This window comes from Macrosteles quadrilineatus, unplaced genomic scaffold (assembly GCF_028750875.1).
Source record: "Macrosteles quadrilineatus isolate MER2022 unplaced genomic scaffold, UCM_ALF_1.0 Scaffold_4__1_contigs__length_99947679, whole genome shotgun sequence".
Taxonomy (NCBI): domain Eukaryota; kingdom Metazoa; phylum Arthropoda; class Insecta; order Hemiptera; family Cicadellidae; genus Macrosteles; species Macrosteles quadrilineatus.
The window spans coordinates 59,630,233-59,646,926 of NW_026542597.1; the positions used below are offsets into that span (position 1 = coordinate 59,630,233).

Here is a 16,694-nt window from a genome sequence, read left to right on the forward strand (position 1 = left end):
TTTTATGTTTAATTAAATTAAACGTTATAGAATAAAACATATTTTGACTAATATCAGGTTATATAATACACACTTGTATGATCCAGATACAGAGCTACAGACAAAACCTGTGGTCCGATTTAGATTAAATTTTGTATCTGGATTTATCCACGAGTCACTAATTTTTTAAGCACGGGTTGAGAAATAATGGCAAAAATTTATAAAAACAGTTCACCAGTTTAGAATATTTCTCAGTTACTGTGAGTTGCAAAAAAAGTGTATACAGAAGCATTTGTGTACACAGAAAATATAGAGGACTAGATGTATACAGAAGATATATTAAAATACAATACGCACACAACTATCAACGTTTACATATGTAAAATTAATGAATTTGTTGTATTGAGTATTTTTAACATTATGACGAAGCCTTAACAAAACATATTTTTTTTAAGGAGTTCTAGGGTGTTGAACTATATTGTATTTATCTTTTGTGGAGGATTCTGTCCACGATTTATGATTGCTAACAATTTAATACAAAGATTTAAGTCTCTGTACGTGAAGACTAAAAACACGAAACAAACTTTAAAGTGATAGAAAAGATTTGATCAGGAGCTGGCGTTTGATACCTTTTGGGAATAAATATAGCCTCTACTTCAAAGGTATACATGGTGAGGTAGCCTCTGGAAGTCCAATTTGGTTAGATGACCTATTGACGTTTTCTGAAGATGGACTTATTTTCAAGTCCGAAACTATAGTAGTGTAATACTGAAGAAGGATCACTTGACGAAGCCAGGTAACTTAAACCATTTAGCTTAAAGTTATACAAGTTGGTTTCACACCAACATTTCATGCACATATGAAATCTATATAATTAATACGCGTACACTAAGTTTGTCGGTTGAATCCTCCACCATTTCTTAACCGATTTTATCCACTGACGTCTCATTGGAAAGAGCGTGTTGCGTAGATTTGCAAACTGGCCTAATTTTTTTGAAAAAGTCCCTTGGCCTCTGCCACAGTGGCTTTTTAAGTTCCCATGTTATCCTTTCGAAGAACATAATATTGTTTACATCAGCTGTTTAATTTAATTGTGTTCTTTGTTTTTCAATTCAACGAAACGCATTGGTTACATTAACTGATTTTGTGGAAATTAAATATCTATCTATATATTAATTACGAAAGCCGATTCTTTGCGTCAAAATTGTGGGCGACTGGGTAGTCGTAGAACGACGGGAGAGGGTTCAAATTAAAGGTCTCGATCCCGGAAAAATAGTGAAATTCCCCAAATTTTAACACAAAATTTGATAAAACCTTTGACTTAGTCAATAATATAACGTAAAATGTTCTCCATAAGAATAGCATTAGAAGCCATTTGTCTGTTGATTTTTGTTTACCTCAATACAGCTTATCGTGATTCATTTAAGCCAGTAAGCAATATTACATTTGGATTTAACTCATTTGCCAGTAAATTCTGCAATGTACTGTATACTATATAAAACCAGGGATGACGTTACCTACAATTGAGACTTTTGTCGTTATGTCTTAGAATGTTGAAATTAATTTTACTGTGCAATTTGCAAATTTGTGTATTTGTATGTAAATTAGCCAAGCGCATGAAATTTAGTAGAATCGTGGGAGATGGTTAAAATCAAAGTAAATGGAAGTAGAATGGCTGAAACATTTAAGATTTGGTTTCTTTAAACATATGTTCACGAAGTTTACAAAATTATTTTACTTTGATTACATTTCTTCACATTAGTAGGTTATTGTTGTGCTGAAGGAATGTTTAACATGAAATAGCCCCATTGACTAAATAATCAACGATGCAAGATTAGTTAGAAAACTTCTGTTTTGTTTTTATTTCAAAACATATGTTGAAAATTTATTCAAAACTTTTGTTTTAAATTTCATAACATTTAATTTGACACGTAATTGTAGTGTTTAATCTATGATTTTATCGAGTGGAATAACCTTAACAGTTACTCTAGAGAATAACCTGGGAATAAAATTTGAAAAAGGTTTGTACAGGCAATACATATATTCCTTTCATTAATTACTATAACAAATTCCAATGGGCGGAAAAATAAAATTGTTTGGAGTAGATTTTAACCAGGTATCTACTGTCTGTTGCTCCAAGGAAAAAAGGTTAAAATAATATAGCCCAACATGCATTGTATATATATACAATCTATATAGATAGTAAAGATAGAATCTATAACAGTAAACCCTGGAGGTAGTTTCCGATTCTTTATGTTTCACTAACCAAAAATATGTACCTATATTAATGCTGATGAATTTGTTTTCTTGATTGGTTTCATTAACATGATAATGGAACCCTAACCAATGGCAAGTAATCAGTCGATGATTCGCTTTTTTAACTGTAGGCTAAATAAATAATATAAACGGTAAAATGTTTTCAAACAAAATTTACATCCATTGAATGAAAAATAATATACTATTAACATGACTATAGCTGATATGGCTTAGCTGTCGGCTATCTGTACATTGCATCATAACATCAGACAGCGCTGTGTTATTAACTTAAAAATTATAACGGATTAGCAAATAAATACTTTACTATGGTCTTAACAAACTATGAACCCATTGAACGTTTAAATTGGCCTATTTTAAAGAGTGTATAAAATCAACCACAGCTTTAGGAGGAATACCACCACATAAGCTGACACAGAGAGAAGTTTATATTTTATGTTGATCAGAAACGAAACTATAATCAACTATAACTATCAACTATAACTTATAGGGCAGCCTTTACACTAATTCAGTTGTGCCTTTACAAAAGGAGTAGAGCTATAATATTAGAAATAATAACTGGGCCAGGGTACTAATATGAGTACATGTAGTATTGTAGCACTGTATCGATTCTGACACATAGATAATTTTATTCTGAGTTTGTTTAAATATTACAATAGTTTGTTTTACATTTGAGCTTTTTAGGGACTTATGTCCCTACAAGCCACTAGTTTATCAATATAAAGCCCAAAGTACACATGAACTTTTGTGAAAACTACAAGTCATACCCCCATAAACCATATACTTAAAATGTTCGTCATGACGAGAAAACTAGCGCAAAACTATCCATTATTTCATAAACTGCCCTTAAAGGTCGTAATTGCTTTCCAAGGAAACATAGGAAAGTCATAGAACGCCACCAAGTAGCAGAAATCGAGATTTTTTAAAAATATTATCGTTATCATCCTATATAAAAGAAGAACACCTACAATATGAAGATTATCCCACAAACAATGAACAAGGATGTTATCGGAAGTGCTACTATTTTGTTGGAAACACGGACTTAACTTTATGATGATTTGCAAAGGAAACCCCTCTAAGGCTGAATTAAACTGGTACGGCAAGGACATTATATATGTTTTCATAAAAGTCAAGTGATTTTAAAATAATATGACTACATCCAAGAAACCTTATTAAAACTTGCATTGAAGGATTCGCATTATTCACATTCAAGGGAAACAAAAACCCATCTGAACAACAGTAGGCCTTACAATTCTGCATATTTTCAGGTAAATATAACTTACGTTGTAACAGTAACTAGCCAAATTAATGCCAATTGAGGCAAATAAAATTGTGACAGAGAGGTTATGCAGAAAATCAGGCAGTTCTTAAGTACCTATTGTAAACAAAATTGTATCTCTATAAAAAAAATACTGAAATTTGTACTGGTGACAATGGGTAGTACCATGCTGACTACGTTATCATTGACGAAGATCAACATGGACTACCTAATGTGGCTATAAGTGGGAAATATTTGTAGAATACACTAAAAACCAGATCAGCTTTTGAAAAATGGTAAAATATTTACAAGAAATGTTTAGGCTATTATATGGAAATGTTAGGTACGTTCCATCTATGAGTTTAGTCTTTTAAACTCATCGGAAATTATTACTTTTATTCGTTTTTAAATAAGTTAATAATTGTTTTTAAATAACTACTTTACTTCTTTGCAATTGCTTGATTTAGAGCAACATGTACACTAGTCGTTAATTATACTAGCACATTTTTGACGTGAGATAATAGCACGTTTGAAAAACAATGCTAATGACATCAATACACACAGTAGGAATTTATTCGATAAGAAAACTCCTTAAACGATCTATTTTTAGCCTTTAAATACTACCCTGTGTACGCCACTATCTGCCCTGTATTTTGCTCATTTTCTTTACGCTGCCTCTACCCTAATCACTAATTCAACTGAACAAAGGAAAAATATGTGTGTTATAACATTTTGGATCTATGGTATTGCGTTTTAAGGGGATACGCCACTATCTCCAACTTTTTTTTATTATTTTATTTTTGTCAACCTAGTTAGTATATTTTGTTTATACTAGACTTAGTTAGAAGATTTAGGTACAAAAATATTGAATTTATAACTTATTTACTAAATTTATATGCGTTTTTAGTTTTTTTCACCAACATTTTTAAGAAGTCGTTATTGAGAATAACTTTTCAACTACTGATCGGAATGACATATTCTATTTATTTCCTAATTCAGGATGAAATAATGAGTATTTCTGTGTATAATCGTTATGGTAACTAAAAAAACAAAATTTTTAGGACACCTTTTATTCAAAATATAAAAAAACTGAAAAAAATATTTAAAATTTTTGCGTAAACATAAATATTTTTAGTAAATGTAATGCTATAGGGCTTACTATACACACAATCCTTTATTACTATATAAAGAAGGTCTGGTGAAAATTTGAATACTATAAGTATAGTACTAACGGAGTTATTCAAACTTTTGTACAATAATAACCTAAAAAACACGGTATTGAGATAATCGCAGGTGATGTAACAGGTGGTTGACAGGAGAAAAATTCCCATAACTACACTAACTTATTATTTTATATTATATATAAAAATAGCAAAGTACTTATTTTGTTTTAAATAAATGTACCCTACTTTATAACTCCATAATACATAATTATGATACACAATTAAAAGTGTACATATCAGGAACAAAAAAAAATAGTTCAAAATTTTGTTAAATTGCTGGTTGCGGCGTTTTATATTTTATTTTTTTTATACTAGAAGGAGTTGTCAGATTGGCAAACAATTTTAGCTAAATGTTCACATTTAAATGACCTATCTAAAAATGCAACTTTTGGAAAATGTAAAAAAAATATAAAATATGGCCTACAGATAGTGGCGTATCCCCTTAAACCATAATAAAAGCTAAAATACAATTTAAGAGTGTTACTGAGAGAAAGTCACGTGACCCTGTAATTTTTCTACCTTTTTTCTATCCCACCAACACATCTTACGCTAGTTCTAGCCCGTAATAGTTGAACACAATATTTCAGGCAAGTCCTAGATCGTACTAAGAAATAATGTACAGACAAAACTCTAATTTTATTTATATAGAAGATGTCTCGTGTTCACATAATCTCTCAGTGAACTGATAATTTGTCACTTAGTAATGCTATCATCCTTCATTTAAATATTGATATCAGTAAACCAAACTATGAACATCGGTTTTTATATGTAATTGTTTTGGCAGAGCTTTGCTACTGCTAAAAAAAAGAAGTTTCCCTACTTATATTTATTTCAAACTAATTAATAAAACAAATAATAAATAAACATGCCTTTATTTATCAAGCCGTTCTCTCAAATTAGTTGAGACAAAGTTTGACATTAAACATTTCGAATCCTCCATGTTAAACTTGGTGTGTAATAATATCAAATGTTAATAAAAATATCTTATGGTACTCCTTATATACTGTATAATACGTGAAGGTGATTTCTACGAAACACCACTCCTCCGTTAATAATGGATGGATTTTTAAAAACGATGTGTCAAAATGAATCGACATCATTCAGTTAGTCTATATAACTTTAAGTACTCGGACTCCTTTTACCATCGGCACAGAAAACATACTACTATCTGATTGGACCGTTAATACCCTCTAACATTGAACCAAAGTATGCCCAACTTTATGTATACGACGTAAACACAGCTGTTACTTACAGAATGGGCCACAATCCGTGAAATGCGAACAACTGCAGATGCTTGATCTAAGTGAATCTATAACTAGCTGTGTGCCCGTTCTACGCACGGGGATCTTATTGTAGTCAGTTGAAACCTTATTATTAAGAACAGAAGTTGGGTTTGCATATTTTCAGATATGCTGGCAGAACTATAAATAAACCTTCGCAAATACAGTATCTGACAGTTTCAAGCCAAAACAAATGCTTTTAAATTAAATTTAGTCTGGGTCGTGTTGGTCCATATGTTAAATCCAATGATTAAACTAAAAAATGCTTTATAGATCTATGAGGCATAGCCCTAATGTAGGCCTATAATTGAAAGTTACCTTCCACAATGATTAAAAGTATTTAAGGTACTACCTCAACCTCACAATTTAACACTTTATTCGGGTTGACATTTTTATTATAAAGGTGCTTTTGTCCTTTCCGTGAAACACTGAGAAATAAGAAGATTAATGCGTTACCAACAGACATACACACAAAAATACAGAACTTAATTAGGGAATTTGCTACGTTTTAAGCATAACAAAGTACTTATACAATTAGTATCTGAAATCTTTGTTAATGTCATCAAATTTCATCATAACAATTTATATTTGCTTGGACCGATGATGACCCGAAATGACGGCTTACTATAATATGAAATGAAGTACTATATACGATTTAGATTGGTAATTTATAATACAAATTACCAAAATAGGCCACGAACTATTGATACATAAACAACGTAAAGCGTTTAAACAGTTCATGATGGTTTGCTGAATGAATGTTTTACTAAAATGCGTTAAGTTTTATCGTTTTCTTAGCATAAACTAACATTTTGGAATCAAGAAAGAAAAAGCAAAAATTGTACAGTTAAGACATCAATTAAATTGAATACGCCTGTAATAATAAATAAGGTGCAACACCAACGATAACTAATTTGTAAAGTACAGTGATGTGTTGGAACTTAAAAATGATTCTTGCTGCTACCAACAGTACCAACGGTTCTAAGGAATAGAACCGGTACCAAAAACCAACGTTCACAGTTGAAAACTATAGTAGGCCTACAGCAGACCAATTATATGACTTAATCAAGTCCCGAGGTTATTGATCTCTTAGTTTTGGATTGTCTCGTAAAACGTTTTAAAACGGCAATCAAAGTTATTTCCCATTAATTGCTTTATTTGTAAACAACTTTTAATGTAATTTATCGGTGTCAGTTTAAAAAAAAAAACAACCTCATACAAACAACTTTTTGTTATTTAATAGATTACGTATCCTCTAAACAATGATTGGTAAAGGCTATCTATTAACATTAGAAGGAAATGTGACAAAAATCACACAACGTTGGGTTTTTGGACGTTTGTAATTTTATTTCTTAAGTAGGCCGTGTATTCTAGGGAAAAGTACCGGATCGTCGTGGAAAAGGTTGTTATGAATAATTGGGTAGGCGTACGTACGTACCCAAGAGATGGGCTATGGGCCTATTGGCTGTATGGTCCAGCGATTGCATCACACGGTGAGTAGGTACTATTGACTATATATGAGGCGTTGAGAAGCCAATGGAGATATGTGACTTTTAAAAAAATGTTGTTATGGTAACGGGTTTTGTTAAAAAAGGGTGGAATTTCAACAAATAATTCACTTATATCCCTTGGCCTCCAAACTAAACACCTAAGAGTTGGAAGCCAAGGGGTATAAGTGAATTTATTTTTATTTTTATTTTATTTTTTATGACTATGAAAAAAATACAATGACATTTTTTAAAAAGTCACATATCTCCCTTGGCCTCTCGACGCCTCATATGTATAGTCAATGGTAGGAACAGAAAATAACACATTAGAAAAGCGAGCTTAGCATCATCCGTAAACCTCTGTTACAATCACCCACTGCAGTTGTGATTTTTTACTTTACACTTTACACAACCACCATTGAAGCGCCGTCAATGAGTGGAAACCATGTTTCTAAGCTATTGGCGACGATCATTATTAAATTGAAGTTTCCCAGCCGTATACAACACTGATTCAAGGTCTTCTTTCTGGTTATCAAAACTCAAGAACAATTTATACACAAAGAATCTCTGGTTCCTGAACTGGATGATGCATAGTTATTTAATTTCATTTACGGTTACACTATTACACTATATTATTGCATTTTCGATTAATTAAATCCGTTATGTAAGAAAAACGTTTTTAATATCACTTCTCACTTGGTTGGGATTTGCATTCAAAACGTGATTGAAAAAGGTTGCGGTATTTGTAAACAACATTTGTAAACATATCAGTGACAGCTAGGAAAAATAATCTTGATCCGAACAGCTGTTCGTTATTTCATAGATGATTATGCAATAAAAATTGGACGAAAACTTGACATAAATCGCACAAAACTGCATTTTTGAACGTTTGTAATATTATTTACAAAGTAGTGAGGCCATATTTTAATGGCTAAAGACAATCTCGCCAATCCAGTGAATACATTAAAATGACTTGGATCTTGATAGGTACTCTCGTTTTCCAGGAGAAGATTGCGTAAAATGCCATCTTGAGTGTTACAGACAAAGGGAAAGACAGACAGACAGACAGACAGACAGACAGAAGACTCGTTTCTGCTTATTTAATGTATAAGACGTAAAATTAACCTAAAAATATATAATTCTGAGCAATGTACAGACAAAACTCTAATTTTATTTATATAGATAGGCAAGCAGAAATCTATATATAAAGCCAAAAGTACCCATGAACTTTTGAGAAAACTACAAGTCACACCCCCATAAACCATAAACTTAAAATGTTCGTCATGACGAGAAAAACCTTGCGCAAAACTATCCATTATTTCATAAATCACCCTTTAAGGTCGTAATTTCTTTCCAAAGGGAACTTTCCTTATACATAATGTTAAAAAAACCTCAGCTGTCTTTATTTGTATGTTATTCTTTCAATGTATTTCCTTATTAAAATCAGGTGTAATTATTTGTTTGTATTTCTGTATTCTGTTTTGTTTATTCAAGTTTAACTTAACCAATCAATAATTTTATTAATACTTATGAATTAAAACGGGGTGGGTGAAGCCCGTGGGTAACAGCTAGTATGCTTTAAAACCTTTTTTCTCAGCTTATGTGCATCGCAGGGAAAATCTACGCATACTGTTAGAAAGATAGTTTCCTGTGGATGTGCAGAATGCCTTTATAAATTAAAATACAAAAATAAGCACAAAATTATAAGTGCTTCGCTCAATAATATAAATGGGGTATTTGCATTTTTGTGACGCTTAACATCACGCACACTGCGCCTCTGCGATGAAATCAAGCAGTAGTGAGTAGACAGACACAGCAAAAAACCGCCAACCGGGCGCTCGAAGGCTTGTACAATAGGAAACAATGCCATTGTTTGCGCTTCCGTTGGTAACGCAAATATTTAGAGCTCGATATACTAGGAGCAGCACACTACTATAGCAGGGTTTATTGAAATCGTATTGGTGGATCTTTTGCAGTTAAACACTTTACCTGCTCTGGTTTAAAAAAAATGCTAAATTTTTATAATTTTTTAGTAGTGATTTCTATATGTCCGCTATTTTACCAGTGTAAAGCAGATTAATCTATGATTTTATATAAGAAAAAATATCTGTTTATTGAGAAGGCACGTTCTAACTTCAAAGGGATGTATATCCGTTTTTGATTTTTCCTTCGTCTTGTCGCGTCAGTTCATATCGTACATATGTACTTCTGTGCAAATAAATAACCCTCTATCATAGTTTTGAGAAATTGGTTGTGGGGTTACTGTTAAAGCTAAAATTCATTGACATGGGGGATGTCAGTTAGTTGTCTCAGCCTTATACATAGGCTACATAAAGTTGTCAATTAATCTCTCTACGTAATGTTAGGGGCTTACTCGTTTATATGGTCATGTGGCTTCTTTTGCAACAAATGATGCAAATAAAATAGCAATGTGGCATTTCCAAAAAGCAAAATAAATACTGTAAATTGTTTGTTACGTAAATATTAATTTGTCTGTATACGTAACTAGCCAAATTAATGCCAATCTATCTATCAAATATGACAATATGTATAATTTTACACTACTTTTTAATGAAACAGTATGTATTTCTTGTAATTTCAAGCAATACATAATGGTAATTTGTAGGAAATTTTATTCTCTTTCAGAATATCACGCTCCACTTTGCTCGATTTCCTCGCCATTTCAAAGTTATTTGCAAAAACGTTAAGCAACCTCCAAATGTATAGTAGTGAGAAAATACTGAATTAAAGATGTTGTTCTTAAGCTTTGTACAATTAAATCTACAGTTCTACTGAACCGATTTTATTAATTAATATGTCATTGGATAGCCTAATTTGTGAATACACTGTATTTGCAAATAATTATGAAAGTACTGTTGAGGTTGCAAGCAAGATCGTTTGGATATAAATCGATGATAAAGAACTCAATTTTTTGAACAATTTGTGTTGGTCGTGATTTAGCTGTGTGCTTTAATGAAATGGGAGTGGTATTTCAATGAAGGTTCTTAGGTCAAAACAAATAGAATAACGTAGTTAGAATTAATTAAATATATTTAAAACTAAATTCCATATCCAAGATATAATGCAATTTATACTTTATGATTGAGCGATACAGTATCTTGAACTTAATTGATTAAAACTATCAATATCTCAAGTGAAAGCTTTTGAAGTATTTTAAGACATATAAAATAACTTAAATAAAAATATAGTTACGTATCATTGATTGCAGATAGGTAATTATCGTTGATTCGTGATTCAGCAGTGTGCTTTAGGTAGTCCGATCTCAATAAACAATACAGTAGCTCAAATAAATCTGCGGTACGTCCTTAGTTGGCCAAAATTATGAAAATCGGTCGGGTAGAAGAGCTAACCCGACTCGGAAAAGAAAAACCAATTATTTTTATAGATGGTAATAATAATTGGTTTACCAGTATGTATAATCTAATCATACGAAACATGTGTTAATAATTCAACAGCTTATTGTTATCTAATTAATTTTTCTTTGATTAAATTTTCTACATTCTAAACATTCTAATGTTATGTGCTTAAACTGTACCATTAATATTAGTGAGTAAAGTGGTGTATGGATTTCATAACCATTATTTTACTAGAGACCGTTGTGTTTAACCATAACGGGCACTGTTGCTAGTAGATCTATAAAGCAGTTCCTTTGCTTCCTTCATTAGATAGATATAAAATATGGACTAACAAGATTGGGTAACATTTAATTGCGAAGCATTCGTTTTGGCTTGAAACTGTCAGATATTGTATTTGCGAAGGTTTATATGTATTCCTATACAGTAATAGTTTTCCCAGCATATCTGGAAAAGTGCACACTAAATATGGAAACCAACTCCTATTCTGAATTTAAGAAATTTCTACTAAGATTCCCGTACGTAGAATGGGCACCAGCTACCTAATTCCAAATCAACTAATTATTATTTATAATTTAATTATCGTCTTCAAATTAAGTGATGGTTGCTCTTAAAATAATAAATTTAACATAAGCAAATCCATATATCTATTACTTATTTAATACGCAAGCAGGTTTTTTGTGACAATTACTCCTCAGAAACTACTGAACCGATTGACATGTTTTTGGTGTCATTGGAAAGACCGCAACGTGAAGTTGTGCAGGAAACTTTCTTTTTAGGGAAATAATTAGAGAGTGAGGCCCTGGAGCCCTTTAAAGTTTCGTATTTCTCCATAAGATTAACATGGTAATAAACACAAAAAACCACCATGCTCATGTAGGGTGTGTTTTGTTGACATTGTTATGCAACTCCAACTGTTGTCAGAAATTAAAAGTGAGAAAAAGAAAATATGTGAATTGAAAACAGTCAATAAGTTTGCTAATTTAACAGTTTACTACAAACATTTACTGACTTTGTTGAAATGAAATATCTAGAGTCGATTTGCAAACTATGTAAACATAGGAAAGTCGTAAAACACCACCAAGGAGTAGAAATAGAAATAATTTTTTTTTCGTTTATAATCGTTATTATAGACAACCTAATGCGGCTATGAGTAAGTCTATTTGTAGAAAACTCTAAAAAACAAGATCATCTTTTGAAAAATGATAAGATATTTCCAAGAAATGTTGATTATATCGACCTGTTATGTACATACTGTATTGAGTATTTCCATAATCTTTGAGTCGAATCTTTTAAAGTCATCAGAAATTATGAATGTTATTCGTTTTAAAATAACGTCTGTAATACTTAGCAATTGCTCGAATTCGAGCAAGAGGGACACTAGTACTTATTTAATACGCAAGCAGGATTTTTGTGACAATTACTCCTCCGAAACTACTGAACCGATTGACATGATTTTGGTCTCATTGGAAAGAGCGTATCGTGAAGTTGTGCAGGAGACTTTCATTTTAGGGGAATAATACCTTTTTATTGTTATCTTGCAAATACTGTCATGGCATCCACTTAACCCATAAGGCCCATGTTAAATTTCTAAAAGTTTAAATTCACATAGGGAAAACCCCCGTGGTCCGATTTGTTCCATTTCAGATTTATACCTTCCCGTGGTTGGGTACTATAACTGTGCTAAATTTCATGCAGATCGCTTCAGCCGTTCATGAGGAGTATTTGTAAAACTAAAGCAGGAGTGTAGTATAAGAGCTTCGCTCGCTTCGCTTCGCTCCGTTCAAAAAGGTAAACAAAAGTTGTAACATGTGTTTACAAATAAATCATCTAAACTAGCACATTGCAAAATAGAGAACAAAAGGGAAGAACAATCGGATTGATACCGTTGAGCATTATTTGCTACAAAATGTATAACCAATAAGGATTATGCACCATTGGCTTTTGATGTTACAAGTAGACATTTTTCATTTACGTGAACCAGACGTACAATTTACTTTGAATACTGCACATAGGGATTCCAAATTATGTGAACCAAATATATCATTGACTTTGGATAGGTACTGCAAGTAGACATTCCATTAACTTGAACCAGACGTGCCATTGACTTTAGATACTGCAAGTAGACATGTAATTTATGAGAACCAGATGAACCATCGACTTTAAATACTGCAAGTAGACATTTCATTTGCGTGAACCAAATGTGCCATTGACATTAGATACTTCAAGTAGACATTTAATTTATTAGAACCGGATAGACCATTGACTTCGGATACTGTAAGAAGACATCAACTTTACATATAACACATTTGGGTTCTGCAAGTAGACATTGAGTCGTTATCTAGCAGTCGATGAGGAAGGACCTCGTTATCAGTTAACCCACTCGCTCGCCCGGTCCTGCGTGCCTCGCTGCTTACCATTATACAGTACCTTTAGTACGGTAACATTCAACATTTGTAATAACGTATTTGGGACATGACGGAGTGTTGTAAGTGCAACGTTGAGTGCAACGAGAACTCGTCCGACGTAATATCGTGCGTGGAGTGCAGTGACGTGATGCACGTGCAGTGTGCGGGACCTGACCTGAAGAGGAAGACCCGTAACCGTCCGTTCAAGTGTGGCAAGTTTAATAAGGAGACAGCATCAATGTCAAGTGTAAGTGATACCGAAGATTCTACTGTCCTCAAAGCAATTAACAGCTTACACGCCAAGTTTAGTGACACCCTTGATCAGAAACTTTCTGGTTTAGAAGGGAAAATTAATGACTCGATTTGTGAAAAACTTGACGTAATCAATGAACGAATAAATACATGGCAAGAAACAATTACGTCATCGTTAAGTGGCCTAAAATCAGAAAACATCTTATTGAAACAAGAATGTGTGGATCTCAAATCACGTTGCGACGACCTGTCTAAACAAGTAGACTCAGTGACGGAGCAGCTACAAGACTTACAGCAGTACAGCCGGATTGACAACCTGGAGGTCGTAGGGGTGCCTTTAACCAAGAATGAAGACGTGTATGCCGTTCTAAAGGCAGTTGCTAACACCATCGGTACGCCCTGGAAGTATGAAGACATTTCAATAGCGCATCGGGTGCCTTCAACCCGCCAGAAACATCCTAATATCATCGTAAAGTTCACCCGCAGAACTTCCAGGATGACGTGGCTACTTGCGGCTAAAGAAATCGACCTAACCGCTAAAATGGTGCATCCGAGCTTTCCTGATACACCAATATTTATCAACGAACATCTCACAGGCCATGCCAAAGAAACTCTAAACTGCGCCAAAAAGCTCGTCAAGGAGAAGAAACTAGCGTATGCATGGGTCAAAGAAGGCAAGATCCTGGTGAGGAAGACGGCAGATGGGAAACCAGCACGTGTGAGGAGCCCCGAGGACGTCAAGGTGATAGCGGCTCAACCAGCGGCTCAGTCTACGGCTCAACCAACGGCTCAACCAACGGCCCAGCGACAGCTCAGCGGAGGTGTCAATCAGCGCGGCAACAGCGGCTCCAACACGGACAATGCTTCATCGTAATCATTATGCAGTTAATGGGTTGAATAATGCACTCAGCCTATAAGATACATAGGTATTTTTAATTTGCTCTTTAGATTTTTATAATGTGTTTCATGGTTAGGTAAATTATTTTAAATTAACAAATATCATTCTTTCATGAGCTGTCAAGTAACTTGATGTCATATTTTAATAAGCTAAAGTAAAAATATTTGACCATAAATTGCAAACTTTTTCCCATTAAGAGTAATAACGTTCATTATATGATAAAATAATATTTGAAGCACCATAATTTGCTGAAACAGGATATTTCCTATCAGTTTTAATAATACTACTTTAAACCAGACTAGACCTTTATAATACTATATATATGATAATAATTTAATATCACCAATCATCTTAAACATAAATCAAAAATTCACGTTCTATTGTCATAAAAAAGTTACTATGTTCAAGATGTATTATTTTTTGTGAAAATGTACTTTATTTTTATTGTGTTGGTTATCCATAATTGAAGTGAAACACATTAATGTTTCAATTATTATAATGTTTCAATTATTATAATGTTGTTAGTTTATAAGTCATGTTAATTTTGCAAAAGTAATTAAATTTTCCTCATCACATTAATCAGTAAAATTATTTATCTTTAATTTATTATAACAAAGATGTATGAACCGTTACGTATAAGAGTAAAAAATTTTTATGAACCTTTTTATTATAACACACTTTCTGGTACAAATGACAAGGTTTTCTCACAGGTTATCTAGTTTTAATTATTGTTCATTCTTATTAACTGTAGGCTTATGTAAAATTACAAGTGTTATTGATTTTTTATGATTCGCAATGAGGGAAATATTATTGTTTTAGTTCTCATTATGATTCATCTTTAGTACAGAATTTGTTATTGTAGCGGCTGCAGGATCCGCACAGTGGGTTGTTTTTGTTTGTTTTGTTTTTCTCGGAAAATAATAAATCTCATACTTTTTTTTTCCTACAATTCGCATACAATTATTTTACTTTTACTTCATGGAGGATATTAATGTCTTTAGCGACAGCTACAGGCACATTGAGTGTACAACAATAGAATACTTAAATGACATAGGATTAGCTTTTAGCAAAGATAAAAGCTTTTTAAACATTTTCTACATGAATATTCGAAGTTACAATAAAAACTTTGAGTTACTTCTTATCTTGCTTCAATCGGTAGTTTTAAAGTTTGATATTATTGCGCTGGGGGAAACGTGGTATGGGGGTGTTGGGGAGGGGATGCATTTAGAGGGGTATAAAATGTTTCGCACTACTAAAGGGAAAAATCAAAATGATGGGGTTTTGATGTATGTGAGTGAGAGAGTGAATGTGTGTGAATGTAATGAACTGGAGCTGGGCGACGTGTACGGGTTGACCTTAGACTTTGTTTATCAAGATAAGCGGTGTAATCTGCTATCTGTGTACAGGACTCACGACAGTGACTTGGACAATTTTACTTACGCTCTCGAAAAATACTACGAAAACAAAAACAATCAAAAAACCTATTTTTTAATAGGTGACATCAATGCGAATCTGCTGGAAACTGACAACAAGACAGAGCGTTATTTGGATGTCTTGTATGAATATGGTTTTATGAATGGTATAAATGTACCGACTAGAGAGGTAGGCGATAGTAAGACATCCATTGACCATATTTTTATAAGTCACCACGACTTTACTGCACTACGAACTGCTGTTGCGAAGACTGAGATAACTGACCATTACAGTGTTTGTCTACAGATTAACTTCTCCAACAAAACAGAACATACATTACAGGAACTTCACACCTACATAGACAAAACGGAACTGAGTACACACATAAAAGAATGCGACTGGACAGACATTGTACAGGCAAATGACACAAATACATGTTCAAATATCATGATTTCAAAAATTCAAGATCTTGTTAGCATGTCAACAAAAACTATTAAAAAACCAAACTCTAAACTCAGGAAATTAAAGCCATGGATCACACATGACCTGGTTATTAAAATTAGAGAAAGAGATAAACTTAGTAAACAGATTAAAAAACAACCTTTTAATACAGTTTTGATTGATAATTTCAAAAGATTAAAAAATGAACTAAATAAAAATATTAGGGAAACCAAAAATAAATATTATAGGGAAAAAATTTTGGGGTATAAAGATAATCCGAAAAAGTTTTGGGGGGTTTTAAATGAATTGGCGGGTAGAAGCACTAAACATGACATTTTCCCACTTTCTCAATTCACATTAAACAAACCATACGCAAAAACTGACGACGATATGAGACCGCTGGTGGC

At 32.9% G+C, this 16,694-nt stretch overlaps 1 protein-coding gene across 1 annotated transcript; it reads left to right on the top strand.

The window, feature by feature from the left end:
- The first annotated feature begins 13,350 nt into the window (after positions 1–13,350).
- LOC128992960 (uncharacterized) lies at positions 13,351–14,409 on the top strand. Its single transcript, XM_054416706.1, has one exon. The coding sequence runs from the start codon at positions 13,351–13,353 to the stop codon at positions 14,407–14,409; it is 1,059 nt and encodes a 352-aa protein (XP_054272681.1).
- The last annotated feature ends 2,285 nt before the right edge of the window (positions 14,410–16,694 follow it).

What these genes read in the sequence shown, in the direction of transcription:
- LOC128992960 (XM_054416706.1), top strand. Translation starts at nt 13,351, where the DNA reads ATGACGGAGTGTTGTAAGTGCAACGTTGAGTGCAACGAGAACTCGTCC.